At 35.5% G+C, this 15,442-nt stretch overlaps 1 protein-coding gene across 2 annotated transcripts in view; it reads right to left on the bottom strand.

Moving 5' to 3' along the window:
• Positions 1-268: 268 nt before the first annotated feature.
• LOC105386771 (5-hydroxytryptamine receptor 2A) overlaps positions 269-15,442 on the bottom strand; it is a 63,154-nt gene continuing 47,980 nt past the window's right edge. Inside the window, exons 6-7 of one of the 2 annotated variants that reach the window (XM_038108282.2) lie at positions 3,076-3,180; positions 269-1,977 (exon numbers count right to left, since the gene is read on the bottom strand). In XM_038108282.2, the coding sequence (XP_037964210.2) occupies positions 1,062-1,977; positions 3,076-3,180 (1,021 nt within the window). In that variant the 3' untranslated portion in view covers positions 269-1,061. The remainder of the gene's footprint in view (positions 1,978-3,075; positions 3,181-15,442) is intronic. The other variant, XM_038108283.2, reaches the window with a different exon arrangement.

Below are 15,442 nucleotides of genomic sequence, written 5' to 3'. Positions count from 1 at the left end.
ATTAAGATCGGTCAAACTTTGTATCATTTCCATTATCATGATCGCTACTTTCGACTCCGAATATTCTGATAAATATTACTATGGAACGATTTGATATAAGCGCAGCCGCCGCCGTCAACAAAAAATAACTATCTTTCCACATTTGGATTCCTGTGATTTCATGGGAAAACCTTGTAAGGCGCAGCGAAGCCCCGCTTTGTATAAGTGCCCACTAGAACTAAGTTCTCTATTGCACCTACAATGCCACTTAAAATAAAACATAGAAGCATCGATAAAAACCTTTTTATTATAAATTGAAACAATAATTCTGATCTGCATACACATTTAACATCCCATAATTTTATTTACATTCCATCCAATTTACTCGTTACATGGATACCTTTATTTTCTTTTATCATTCATGATTATTATTTAAGATAACCTATTAATGATACTATAAGGCTTTTTGATTGCAGAAAAAATATGTGATATTCAGACGACAATATGAATTCCAACTTCATTAAATAATAATTATTATATGACATTAATTTGATTTAAAAATATCTACTTTACAGTGTTTACGCAGCATTTACACACAAACATCGAGTATTGTTCATGCATATATTTAAGAATTTACATTTTGCTACAATTTATTCTACTTAATACATCATTTACATTTTACGAACATGTTCATAACAATTTGCGACTCATTTATTCTTATTACTAGTTTATAAATACAAACAAATTAATATTTTTTATGTATCATTTATGTAGCATTTTGTAACAAAATGAAAAAATACGAAGTATGTTAATTAACACGGTTTAATACTTTGATGAACTTCAGACAACAAAGAGACAATAGTAACAATAATGTAGGTAATATTTCTAAGGCCGCATTGTATGATTCAAAATTATACGTAAGAAAAAAAAACTGCCGCAAAATTAACGAGCTAATATCTACCAAATCCTAAAAAGCATAAGTTCGATTTTCATACGAACTGAGATCGTACGTTAGGTCTATTTACAGAGAGCGCTGTGATCCCGGGGTCCGAGACAGGGCGGGCGCGCTCCCAGGGCGCGGGCTATCTCCGCGACCGACAATATTGGCACTTCAGTACCTTCTTGAAAGCTTGTCGAAACACTTTATTGAATATCGTGTAGAATATTGGATTCACCATCGAACTAGCGTAGCCTAACCACAGAACAAAATCGAAAACCCAATGGGCAATCCACTTCTCGCATTCCGGGCACACGGCTGGGACCATGTTTAGAATGAAAAATGGCGCCCACAGTACAACGAATGTGAAAAAAACAACGCCTAATACTTTCGTAGCTTTTTGTTCTAATCGTAGAATTCTGCCATGCCTTGACGAGTTTCTAGATATTACACTAGAGTTTCTCGAATGGTGAGTTCTGGGCGCTTGTCTCTGCGGCGTGGTGTTGACTTGTTGCCGCACATTAATAGACCTTCGGCTTCTGATATTTCTAGTTGGAGTGGTCAAAGTGGTCCTAGCTCCAAAACTAGAGCCTCTCCTGAACCTCCTGGCTTCTTCCCAGGTGACCATGGACGCCGCGGCGCCGGCTCGGCTCGAGCGTCTCGAGTACGGAGTGGAGGCCGCCGTGTCGTCGCCTCTGAACGACCCGTTCTTTGAGAAGCCATTGCATCCATTGATGTCTCCTCCTGGGACTATGATTACCTCTGTAGTCCTCCGCGGAGGCGGAGCGTCTGACCCGAAATAGGGGCAAGTGCAAGGAGGCGGCAGGAGGAGGCCGTCTTCGGAGCTCCTTGACTTGGTGGTGAGGGTCGCCGGGACTAGGAGCCCGTCGTTCTGCGACTCGTCGTCGGAGGCGCTCCGCGGGCGCGGCGGGTGCACGGGCGTGTGCGGCTCGCAGGTCGACGACGGCCGCCGCCGCTCCTGCAGCATGGACGACGGGGAACTGGACGACACGCTCAGCGAACCAGGAGTCAGCATGCCTCCTTTATCCGAGATGTTGGTCCTGTAAAAATTATATGTCAGATATTTTGTATTGAATTTTTTTAAAGATAGCAACTTGAAGTGCAATAAAAATAGGGTCAAGATAATTTGATGTACTTTAACACTCGTGAGTGGTGAGTCTCCTACTGCGAGTGAGCTTTGTAATCATGCCCACAATCACCGTAATAACCGCATTGCCTAGCGGTTGTAATTTGTCAAAGAGGTCAAAAGGCGGTCGCGGAAATGCTGATCCAGTGCAGGATTATACAGAACTAGCTCGAAACGTATCTGATAACACTTGAGTTATGAGGAGGATTTTGTGGGGACGGCTGCAGCATTATTTCATTTCACATACACCTACTTATGGTATTAAAAATAAATATTGATTTAGAAAATACCATTAGTCACTGGGTATTAGTCATTAGTTTCCCTATATGAAAGGTGAAGCTTTATTATATTTTAATACTGACACACTCTGTAGAAATTGGATAAGAGCAACCTCTATAAAAGCGACAACGACACAAAACATGATTAATGTGCGCTAACTTGGTAAAACACCTAATGTGATGAATTGATGATGATGGTTAATAACATTAAAGTTTGACGTTTAGAGTAAATTTTGAAATCCACAGAGTCTTGTTACAAATGACTTTGTTCCCTGCTGTTGCAAAATTAATACATCGCTCAAGCCACAACACTGAACAAACACTGCAGGCAGTTTTATCGCAGAAACTGATTCACATTGAAAAACACAAAGTCACGGAAGCTGAGCCACAAGCGTTTGCAACAAGACTCTCCTGCTGCCGTACCACCATCTACTGCCAAGCGTTTCCTATCAGTCAAATGTCAGATTTGACCGATAGGCAGCGGCAGCGTTGCATAAAAACCGCTACTATTTAGGCTGTTTTTAACAGCATGCGGATTTGATCACGCACGCGTATTGCAAGCCATTTTCCCACATCCCGCGTATATTCCACGTATTACAATAAATACTTGTATGAAAAGAACACTTGCGGGGCAGTCCCGCGTGCGTGATGAAATCCGCATGCTGTTAAAAATAGCCTTACATGTAGATGGTATGTACGACAGCTGTCCGGAACAGTAAAAGCCAATGGAATACCCTCGGTAGTGCGGTCTGGTCGCGGACGCCTCTAGCCCGCGGGACAGACGCAGCATCTCCGCGCCGAACTGGTGCAGGGCGCCCATAGCCGAGGGGGCGGGCTCGCTGTGCAACACACAATAGACACACATAAACACGTAGCAAGCGACAGACATAGCGGTAGAGTTAATGTGAAGTCACTTGTCTCTATAGTCGACACCACTAGGCATGAACACAGAGAAAGTGACAAACATAGCGGTAGAGTTGCTATGAAGTCACTTGTCTCTAAATAGTCGACACATAAACACATAGCAAGCGACAAACATAGCGGTAGAGTTGACATGAAGTCACTTGTCTCTATAGTCAACAGCACTAGGCATGAACACAGAGAAAGTGACAAACATAGCGGTAGACTAAAGTTGATAATATGAAGTCACTTGTTCACAATTTTTTGTTCCTTTAGGTGAGTATAGACTACAACATTTTGTCGAGCATTTCTGTGTAATGTAACGTTCTTACGAATGGTACAGTACAGGCAGAAGTATGATGAACAGTTCGTAAAAGGATGATACACTAGAACATATCACAGAGCGGCTCGTTGTTCTGTTACAAGTAAATGTGTAGTCTATACTCACCTTAAACACAGAGCAAGCGACAAACATAGCGGTAGAGTTAATATGTGGTCACTTGTTCAGAAGCTTTTGTTCGTTTGGGAACATCGATTTATATGGCAGACAAAAGTAATAAGTCTGTACGTATATTATGTGCTTCTAATTTAATAGGTATGTTTTTGAAAAAGTGAAAATATTAGTTTTTCACTACTGGAACAGCAGGATACTTTAACTCATAACTTTTGCCAGATTCACACACTTTACACAGTGGCATCGTACTACAGACACATACAATGGGCATAAACAGTACACAACTTAGTAACTTAAACATTCAATGTAGCCAACAAAGGGGAGCAGACAGCACAGTCCGAGCATCGCATTAAAACTTCTAAGAGCATAGTGAATTTCTGAGTTCGTCCGGGATGGAATGCTAATTCACTCAGCGTCACATCTACGCCGTGAAGTGTTAACAAGATGTACGGGAGCAGTGAGCGAGGGCCCGCGGCCACGACCAGGAGGGTTACTCTATACTGACGAAAAACTGTTGTGCAATCGGCACGTTAAATACAACGAGATAGAGTCGTGGCTCGCCCAGCAGAGCTCCGAAATGTAGTTTACCGTCATATAGAGAGACCCTCCAGACGCTGCGGTTGCGAGCGGAGTGGCGCGGGGGGACACCAAATCACTTAATAAGTACAGTCATGTGCATTAATAACATATCTGTATTTGTATGTACCTACACTTTTGAACCTTATCGAAAAAAAATCAATGAAGGAGTTATCGATAGATGCGTACTGATCAGGTCATACGGAATTTTGATCAGTTGGACGCACGCGGTTTGGGATTTTGTTATTTTATCAGACACTGAATCTAGACGATGCTTGGATTTTATATCACAGAGATTTTTTTCTAATACTTAACTAGCCCAAGAAAGATTAAATTCCGGCTAAGTACATTTTTTAACGCATTTCTCGTCTTCGCAACTATCTTTTCCTACGAGTTTTAGATATAGTAAAATATTTTGAGGGTAGATCTTTTAATTTACGATAATTTAATGCTTGGGTATTATTAATTTACTCAAACGGATATATTTGTTATCTACATTAGTTCCATCACAGTGACGGCGAGATGCATTGTTTTTTTTTTTAATTTAATTTCTTTTTTGCCTAAGTTTGCATAAAATATCAAACAGTAAAGTACGGTTTTATGTAGGTACATACTGACTAAAATTAATGTTAAGTTTCAGCTGTTCATGTCTAACACGAATATTACTGAAACATATACATTATGTTACACAATATGTTATGCCTTACAATTTTCGGCATCGTCAAGTTATGTCTAAACCATAACAAAGCATTATTTCGCTAAGAACACAGAAGTTTGGTTTTGTAGACGTGAATTTACTTTAAGTAAACTTTTGAACCGATATATTGGGTTAGACAAGTTCATCAGGGCTTAAAACGAAAATGAAGTGATGCCGAGACAAGTAAACGAAGTGGTCGACACCCTTCAATTTCATGTTAGATGTTACATATTAAAAATATTTCCACATAAGTTATATATTGCATGATGGCAGTCTCCCTACAAAACCTTTTGTGATCCAATTCAATAGTGAAAATGGAGCGGAGAAGTGGTCACTTTTGCAATCTTCACTTAGCAGCGATGGGCACTGGGCAATCACAATCATTGCAATGCTTTCAAATCTTTAGGGAACATTTTGATGGATTTTTCCCATTCCTAAACCAAGTTACCAATAAGCAATTTTTATTTATTTATAATTTTACTGCACAGTATACCTACAAAATATTATTTACAAGCAGATTGACTCAATGCTATATATAAGGTACAGCGAGCAGAATATGTGGGAGTGTAAAAATATATATACCTAACACGATTGTAGCAAAACCTACACCTGTCATGAAAATATTATATCTCACATCCTTTAAAAAATTATTACTGATGTTAGTTATTTATTATAAAATATATTATATTATTCTTATTTTATTTATCTGTATCTATGTATTCCATATGTTATATATATTTCACTTTTGGCATACGTAATTACTTTTATTTTTATTTTTATATGCATGCCTAAATAATTTTAATACGAAAATTGTTTTTATTTTGCGTCCTGCGTGACAAACAGTGTTTTACGGCTTGTTTTTGTGTAAGTTCGAACCTGATCTCTCACGATACAGGTGTTACCTAGTGTGAGCATCTCAGTGTGTTGTGATTTAAGTTAAACTTTTAAATTTTAATAAAGATTTTTTCATTTTTCAACTCTTTCTGCTTTCGACTTTCGGTGTACAGGGTAGAGTTTATCATCAGTGGCCTTCCCGCCGGCAGATCAATGTACCCGAAACACTTAGCAACTTACATTACGAACACAACTTTGAAACCGTAAGACACAAACATCTGACCTCTGGACCTAGCGAAAATCTATATTTTATCCGCGATTTCAGAATTGGTCCAATAATGTAAGTTGATTTCTGTGCGCGCAATGCACTTTTTTGTAGCGCGATTTTTTGTGGCAAACATATGACAAATAAGTGTATAGGTCGGTATTGCGATAAATTAAAACCAGTTAAATTATATGAATACCGTAACTTTAAAATAGTTTTGCGCTAAAAAAAATCGCAGAGCGCGTAGGCCCTAATAATAATATCGGGTACATTCACCCGCTGTAGGAACGGAAATAAATAAATCACCTGTCTACGAACATTTCAATGACGAACCAGTCTGAAAACAGCTACGCCCCTTATTTTGAATGACAATATTATCGTAAAGTCTAGTAGATGTACTGCTTAGAATATGCAAAATAGCTGTGTAACGTCTAGTCGATGGCCAACACTGACGTCACAAAGCTCTACGTAGACACACACACACACACGTAAACACATACACCCACGGCAATCTATTACTTCGCAAATAGAACCTCGTGTCGCAATTAGATTAAACTAGCCTGGCCCGTGCTTGACCCATACTTTGTCGGCTAATGAATAAAGCTCATCAATATTTACCTACCTACTTTAGATATATGAGTAACACTTGAATATTATTTTAATGAACAGAAGTTGGAGAGTACGTTGGCATGGTCACCAATTTATCAACATGAATGGTTAGGACTACAAAAGAAACATAATTGCAACCTTACAAACGGAATGTTCATTTGCTAATATAATTGGGACAACCAAATCAAGTTCCAAAATTTTGTCAATGATTTTCGAATTCAAAATGTATTGATTTTAACACTAATTACTTCGTATACTTATGTTATATTACGTTTTGATTTCGCCATAGGGCCTTGCTGACAGTCTTACTAACTCTATCTACAAAACAGAGGGCCTATCACGGGCTAACGTGGCAATACGATACTATTTTCGATACTACATAAACATATGTAAAAACAGCGCCAACGTAGTAATTATTGGAACTAACAAATTTCACCTTATATTACAGAGAGTGACCGTTGACAATACGCAACTTTAACGGAGGTTCGAAAATCTTGTAATCTCTGCACGGACTAGAAGTTACTGTCGTTCGTACGATTTTTAAACAAAACAAGTTACAATCTGTCAAAGAGTAATTGGCAGTGATCGTAATGTAACGATATATCAGCATTTTATATCATATTTTAGTAAAAAAATAACAAAAAAATATGATAATTATGGTCCGAATGGATATGTCTAAATGGTGTTTAGTATAATACCTGTGAAAAGGCTTGGTAGCCTTATGTTCGGATCGCTGGTAGTAGAAGCGACGTTTATTTGTATAAGAAGAAAGGTTATTAATATGTAAGAACTCTTAATACCGAGATACAGATTCTGGCATAGTGACATCTATGTAAATACATAAAAACTACTTGATAACTGAACAACCTGCAATATATCTGACGTGCAATGAAAAAGTTCCATCCACGACATTTGGTCGACAATTGGTAATATTTTAATGTAGGGTAACGTAACGTACCTAGGGACATTTTCGACTACCCCAACTTTGCATGAAGCTATTGCAGCGTACAACTAAGATATTAATGTGAAATTTTCTTTATTCGGTAGGATATATAATCTATTATCACTAGTATTTGTGTTAAAGCTTTAGTGTGGCCAGATTTTATTAAATTAAGATAAAAGTAAAAATGCTTGTTTTGACCCAAGGTACGTTACACGTTTGTACCTTGGGACACTGTTTCCTATAGCTTTGTACTATGGAAAATGCAAACTTCTAAATAATGCCTTATATCTCTGTTCTTATTGATTTACTGCATCTCTCTTCTGTCTAGTTTCACTCTGGCACTAATAAGAACAGAGATATAAGACGTTATTTAGATGTTTGCATTTTCCATAGTACAAAGCCATAGGAAACAGTGTCCCAAGGTACAAATTTAATTGTGTCCCAAGGTACAAAAAAGCAATATTTAACGAAAATTTAAATATCTTTATTTTTAATTAATAGGAATCTTTCAGATAATTGCCATGTCATAAAATTAAATAACTGAAAAGTTATACGTGACATCCATGTCTTTATTTTGAGCATGCCTCAATGAGATAAAGCAACATAAAAAACTATACAAAAGCTACTTTTGACTCCAAAAAACTTCATATTGTCTTCACCACACACTCGATGCTGGTATGATCACGAGACTCACTAGTTTTGCCAAGCGAGTAAAATACTATGCCTAGGGTAGAATTTTAATGTGTTTATTTAGCCGGTTTTTAAAATACAATCAATGTCCCGAGGTACAAGCGTCCCAAGGTACGTTACGTTACCCTATACCTACTTCAATATTGCAGACGGTGGCAGTTTCCGTTTAGTAATTTGTTGCTGTTACTGGAACTTTGTCATTTCTCAAACACATTCGTAAATTTTACATTGTATTTTTGTGCCTGGCTTTCATCTATTTCCGATTTGAAAATGATGGATGGATCCTCATCACTCGCATAATAAAAGTCTAACCGTCATACCTTCATTTGTTATGTTTATCGAAAAGATTCATTAGGTTAAAATTAAATTTAACGGAATGAAAACATTATTTATTAACTGTCAGAGGAAAAAACATACAAAATGAAATATAAGTAGAGTCCAACAATGCTTAAATTTCAAAGGGTAAAAGAGAGGAGTTTTTTTTTTACTACGTAAGTGTAAGAAATTAGGTAAAAATAGTAATTATTTGCCCTAATAAACTTTTTCAGTGTTGGCCACGTCATTGCAGTAGATACGCTCCCAATTAAAATCAAAAGCAGGATACCTTTGTAGGGCTTATTTGTTTGGGTTCATTTAATTTCTAAACTCAAACAACACCAGCAATTCACTCACAAAGCCAATTTCAAATAAAAATAAACGTATCGTTCTGAAATTTTAAAATGCATGGATGTTCGAATTATTCTGCGGTAGAACATTTTCGTTTGTAAATCGTTGCGAAATTGCATGTCATTACACCACCTCTGTACTCACCGAAATGGTTTGTGTATGCCAACTTGTGCTTTCATTCAGCAGCTGTAAGGTCCAAAATTGGGTAGATATGGAAAAACGGAAGGTTCTGTAGTAGATTTCGACGTGCTGATAAAAGTTATTCCAAGCGATTGCGGTTTAGATTTCAGCAAATTGATAGTGTATTTGTTGCTGTTGATTCCCGAAAACCATTAGCAGACAGGGCCCTGGTGTACTCGTAAAGTACAATAATCTTATTTGAATTTTCCTAAAATAATTATGGCAGTCATACTTCTTCTTCTTCTTCTAGTGCCTCTCCACTACTGGAGGTTGGCAATCATACATTGCAATATTTATACAGAACTAGCTGTTCCCGCGCGCTTCGCTTCGCCTTAAAAAGTTTTCCCGTGGGAATTCCGGGATAAAAAGTAGCCTATGTTCTTTCCCAGGGTCTAGACCGTATGTATACCAAATTTCATTCAAATCCGTTCAGTAGTTTTGGCGTGAAAGAGTAACAGACAGACAGACAGACAGACAGACAGACACAGTTACTTTCGCATTTATAATATTAGTTAGGATTAGGATATAAGGTACATTGTATACGCATTGGCAGAGAGGATGTGTTTTATGATATCATAAATTGTAAAAGAAACTTATCAGTCGGTGGTAAATATAAATGTATAATGTAACCTCAGAATAACAGAAATGACCGTTCGTTTGATTGATTTTATTTCGTAGAAATGTTATCAATTCGTTGTTTCAAAAATTGCATCGCAATGTAATTAATTGCATTCATGCTTGGCCAGTTCAGTTCATGAATTCCACGAAAATCGATTGATATTTGGCGATTCATACAAAAGTTTCTTGTATTCACTGAAAGTTTTCAGCTGCCGTACCGCCATCGATATCAACTATTATACCCTATCCACCATTTTGTGCACTTAATAATATATTTATGCAAATAACTGCTAATCAATAAATATACTCTATATTTGGATGGAATGTAGGTATGCGTTGTATTTAAAATGTAAAAAATAATTCGTGGAAATTCTATCAGAACCCTTGCAATTTTGACCTAAGTTATACAGGTTGTTGAAAAGTTTTACAGAAACTGAAAGTTTAGGAGACATTCTGGACTACTTTAGATCTACAACTTCTGTAAGTTTGTTTTCTAGATTGATCCCCAGAATCACCCCCTTCCAGCTTACTGTACCATAATATATACGACTATATAGCTACTAGTAATATTTAACTAGTGATTCGGCCGCCCTACCTCAATAAAAACCTATTCAGAACTCACAACCGAATCGCTGACTCATACAATCTACATTGACGAGCACACACACACACACACATACAGAGACACACATACAAACGCACACACACACACACACACATGCACGAATATTAGAGCTTACAACCGATAAGGAATTTAAATTCAGATATATTAATACATTAACTATTATAAAAACATTTAAGTCTTTAAATATGAAGAAAACTGAAGACTTGTGGGGAATGTCAGTTAAATTTGTTCTTTCTATTATTAATAAAATCGCCCCAATTTTGGCTAACATTTTTAATAAATGTATCGCTGAAGGTGTGTTCCCAGATCTTATGAAATTGAGTAAAATTATACCTCTGTTCAAGAGTGGGGATATGGAGGACCCTGCAAATTTCAGGCCTGTCTCGGTTCTTCCAGTTTTGAGTAAAATATTTGAGAGGGTCATACTCAATCAGATGCTTTTGCATTTCAATGAGGCTCGATTGTTTCATAGCCAACAGTATGGTTTTACAAAAGGCAAATCAACAACCGATGCCGGTACTGCGTTAATTAAGCACATATTTGACGCCTGGGAAGACCATCACGATGCTATTGGAGTCTTCTGTGATCTATCGAAGGCGTTTGATTGTGTAGACCATCAGACTTTAATTTCGAAACTGAGATACTATGGAATAGGAGGAAAGGCTTTAGATTTGATAGTTTCATATTTAGACAAGAGGCAACAAAGGGTCGATATTAACAATACTAAATCACAGGGGGCTCATGTAAAGATAGGCGTCCCTCAAGGATCTATTCTAGGACCATTTTTATTCCTCATTTATATTAATGACTTGCCTTTTATGGTTGAAAAATTGACTAATATAGTTTTATTTGCTGATGATACTTCTTTGCTTTTTAAAGTTAAAAGAAGTGAAAATAATTTTAATGAAATTAATTCTATTCTATCTGACATACACGATTGGTTTACCGTTAATAATCTTCTATTGAATTCTAAGAAAACGAAATGTATTAAATTTACACTGCCGAATGTTAGACAATGCGATACTAACATTATTCTAGATGGGAATAAATTGGACCTAGTTAATGATACTGTTTTTCTTGGGATGACTATAGATTCAAAGTTACAGTGGGGACCTCACATTGAAAAATTGGCTGGAAGGTTGAGCTCCGCAGCTTTTGCTGTACGGAAAATTAGACAACTGACCGACGTTGAAACCGCCAGATTAGTTTACTTTAGTTATTTCCACAGCTTATTGTCGTATGGCATTTTGCTTTGGGGTAGAGCCGCTGATATTGAAACTATATTTGTATTACAGAAAAGAGCCATCCGCTCTATATACAAACTAGGTTCCAGGGATTCATTGAGAGAACTATTTAAAGAAATTAACATCCTTACAGTTCCATGTCAGTTCATTTTTTCCAATTTAATGTATGTACGAAAGAATATTTCAACTTTTGATACAATTGGCAGTAATCATGACATTAATACTAGGAACAAGCATAAGCTGGCTTTTCCAGCGATGCGTCTGGCGAAAGTTAATAAATCGTTTTTAGGGTACTGTATTAGATTTTATAATAAGCTTCCAACAGAAGTTGCTCAAATGCCAGAGAATAAGTTTAAGTGTTACATTAAAGAGAAACTCTGTAAAAAAGCTTATTATAAAATTGATGATTACTTAGAGGACGTTAATGCATGGCTGTGATAAGTAGTTAGCTCTGCTCATATTATTATAATAATCATTATTAAGCTTATAAGTACCTATTGTATACCAACTAGTTTTAAGTCTTTTTTTTGAAAAGATGGCTCAGGAGTTTCTTGCCTCCGTTCTTCTCCTTAGACAGAAAGAGCCCCCCCTTATCCGAACGGAGAGTAATTTGTAAAAATTGACGTTCATCAGAAAATTTTATATTTGTACGATGAATAAAAAATTTTGACTTTGACTTTGACAATGTCGCGTTCAGCCGACACGTCCAATACCACATTCCTGTAATACCTACTCTGAACTATTGTGTCAGTGTAAGTGTAGGTGTGTATGCGGCTTAATCCATGTTCCTATTACACACGTTGAATCAAGCCGGATTACCGTTTCTGTGAGTTTGATTAGTGGGCGGAAGCATTCGTACTCTCTCACATCTCACGAGAGTGTTTTAAAGTAAGTTCCTGATTGTAGTAAACTGCAAGTATTTATTTTAGTTATATTTTAAAATTATTTATATACTTAAATTATTTGCATTTTAAAACTGGGTTTTGTTTGCGAACTTTACTATGCTTCCTTGCACTAAAGTCACAAAATCCGTAAGCGTACCTATTATAGATTGTTTAAACATTTGTTAACGAGGGTTGAATGTCCTATATTGAGACGGTAGATAAGTACATACCTGGTACATGCATGTTTTTTATTTTACCAGAATCACCTCTTGAACAAAAATTTTGCCCGTTTGGCTTACTCTTTTTTACAACCCCGTATAAGTACATGATTATATACAGGGTGGCCCAAAGAGTGACGTCCAAAGGAAAATGTTTGATTCCTTAGGTCAAGGGGTAGCCAAATCACCCCCATGTATGTTCAGCAATTTTTAGTAGTTTAGGAGTTATGATTTTTTTTCCATTTTTTCTACGAAAATCGACCTCAGTGGATTAATTATGTTTTATTATTTTTTGGATAACTTTTTCAAAGCATTTTTTATTTTTGTGTCATCCTCTTAAGTTGTTCTTTTAACCATAAAAGTTTCAGCTTCCTAGCTGTAATGTAAGTTAGTTATTTTTTTATCGAAAGTTCGAATTATATCATCGAGCTAGACTGCTCTGAATTTTCTACTTGAAATTAAAAATTGAAAAAGATATTCTCATGGTCCCTTATTAATTTTAAAAACTCCGCAAGGTTCCAAATTTACATAAAAATAAAAATAAACTATTGCTTTATAGGGTATTATTTGCAGAAAAAAGCCTTCAAAGGTACCTGGGTGGAAATTACCTAATTAGTAAATTGTTTCAGAAAGTTGAAATATTCCTGTTATGTCATTACTAAGGACTAATTAAGTTAGAAAATGTATCAAATTAAAGGGAAAATTAAATTATTTACTTTTTTTTTTAATTTAAGTTACATTTTTTAATGTAAATTCTTAGAAAAATGTTTTAGTCTGAGTAGTAAGATTTATGAGATAATTTTATTATTAATAATAAGTAAATAAACTCTAATAAGTATTTTACACATTAACTCACAATAAATTTGCAAAATGGCGACCTCCCATAGCAATACACAACCTACATCTACGCAAGAAATTTTCTTTAAGTCGCCTATACGCTTCTCTGTTTCATTCAGATGTAACTTTTTGACAGATGTCACATTTTTGAGAAAAGGTACTTTTTTTACATGTTTAACCTTTTGACAAATGTCATATTTTTTACATTTGTCACTTTTTTGATTTAAAGAAAATTTCTTGCGTAGATGTAGGTTGTGTATTGCTATGGGAGGTCGCCATTTTGAATATTTATTGTGAGTAAATGTGTAAAATAATTATTAGAGTTTATTTACTTATTATTAATAATAAAATTATCTCATAAATCTTACTACTCAGACTAAAACATTTTTCTAAGAATTTACATTAAAAAATGTAACTTAAATTAAAAAAAAAAGTAAATAATTTAATTTTCCCTTTAATTTGATACATTTTCTAACTTAATTAGTCCTTAGTAATGACATAACAGGAATATTTCAACTTTCTGAAACAATTTACTAATTAGGTAATTTCCACCCAGGTACCTTTGAAGGCTTTTTTCTGCAAATAATACCCTATAAAGCAATAGTTTATTTTTATTTTTATGTAAATTTGGAACCTTGCGGAGTTTTTAAAATTAATAAGGGACCATGAGAATATCTTTTTCAATTTTTAATTTCAAGTAGAAAATTCAGAGCAGTCTGGCTCGATGATATAATTCGAACTTTCGATAAAAAAATAACTAACTTACATTACAGCTAGGAAGCTGAAACTTTTATGGTTAAAATAACAACTTAAGAGGATGACACAAAAATAAAAAATTCTTTAAAAAAGTTAATTAAAAAAATAATAAAACATAATTAATCCACTGAGGTCGATTATCGTAGAAAAATTGGAAAAAAAATCATAACTCCTAAACTACTAAAAATTGCTGAACATACATGGGGGTGAATTGGCTACCCCTTGACCTAAGGAATCAACCATTTTCCTTTGGACGTCACTCTTTGGGCCACCCTGTATATCAATAAAACAATAATATTGCATCACCAACTTTTTCCGTATATACCTAGAATACCTACCTTATCTATACAAACAAAACTTACTGCCTTATATATTATATTCGTACGTATGTCTGGTAATTACTTAGCAATCGGAACTACGATATAATGTATGTAGAACTTGGTTGGACTTCAATTTTCAGGATGGATTGAAAGCTTTTCAAATGTAACTCATACCAGTAATAGTAGAACTGGTTTTTTTTTTTTTTTTTTTTTTTAAAGATTTTATTATCACTCCACAGACTTTATGTCCGTGCCTTTTTGAGAGATCAATATATTGTGAGAGTTTGGTTGTTTTTTGTCTTCATCTTTGAACTACTCACTACTCAATGTGGAAGCTTATAATATATATATTTTATCTTTTATACATATATACCTATATATTATTAATATATTATTTTTTTTTTGCACTCCTGGAGGAAAATCTACACAGACACCTGGGAAGGGGACCCAGGTAGTGTCGGCCTTTAACCGACTAGTGGAACTGGTTGAAAGCTACAGCAGTCGAGAGCTTTATTTAGTTAATGTAGTATGTTTATTTTATATAGAAATCGGTTATATTACATAACATACATAGGTACCTACATTACAATATTGAGATGTTTAAATTCAAAAATGATGATTTTGTATGCATGCTACTTTTCATCCCAGAAATCCCACTGGGAAAAGTTTTATGCTCACGGATAAAAGCTAGTATTTAGAAGCATAAATAACAGAGGCATTCACTTATGAATAAACCTATTAATAAGCCTGTGTAAGCTATGGACATAATTGAATTGCATGTAAGT

Source organism: Plutella xylostella, chromosome 15, assembly GCF_932276165.1.
Source record: "Plutella xylostella chromosome 15, ilPluXylo3.1, whole genome shotgun sequence".
Taxonomy (NCBI): Eukaryota; Metazoa; Arthropoda; class Insecta; order Lepidoptera; family Plutellidae; genus Plutella; species Plutella xylostella.
The sequence above is the reverse complement of the archived record's forward strand: the minus strand, read 5'-3'. Positions and strand labels throughout refer to the sequence as shown.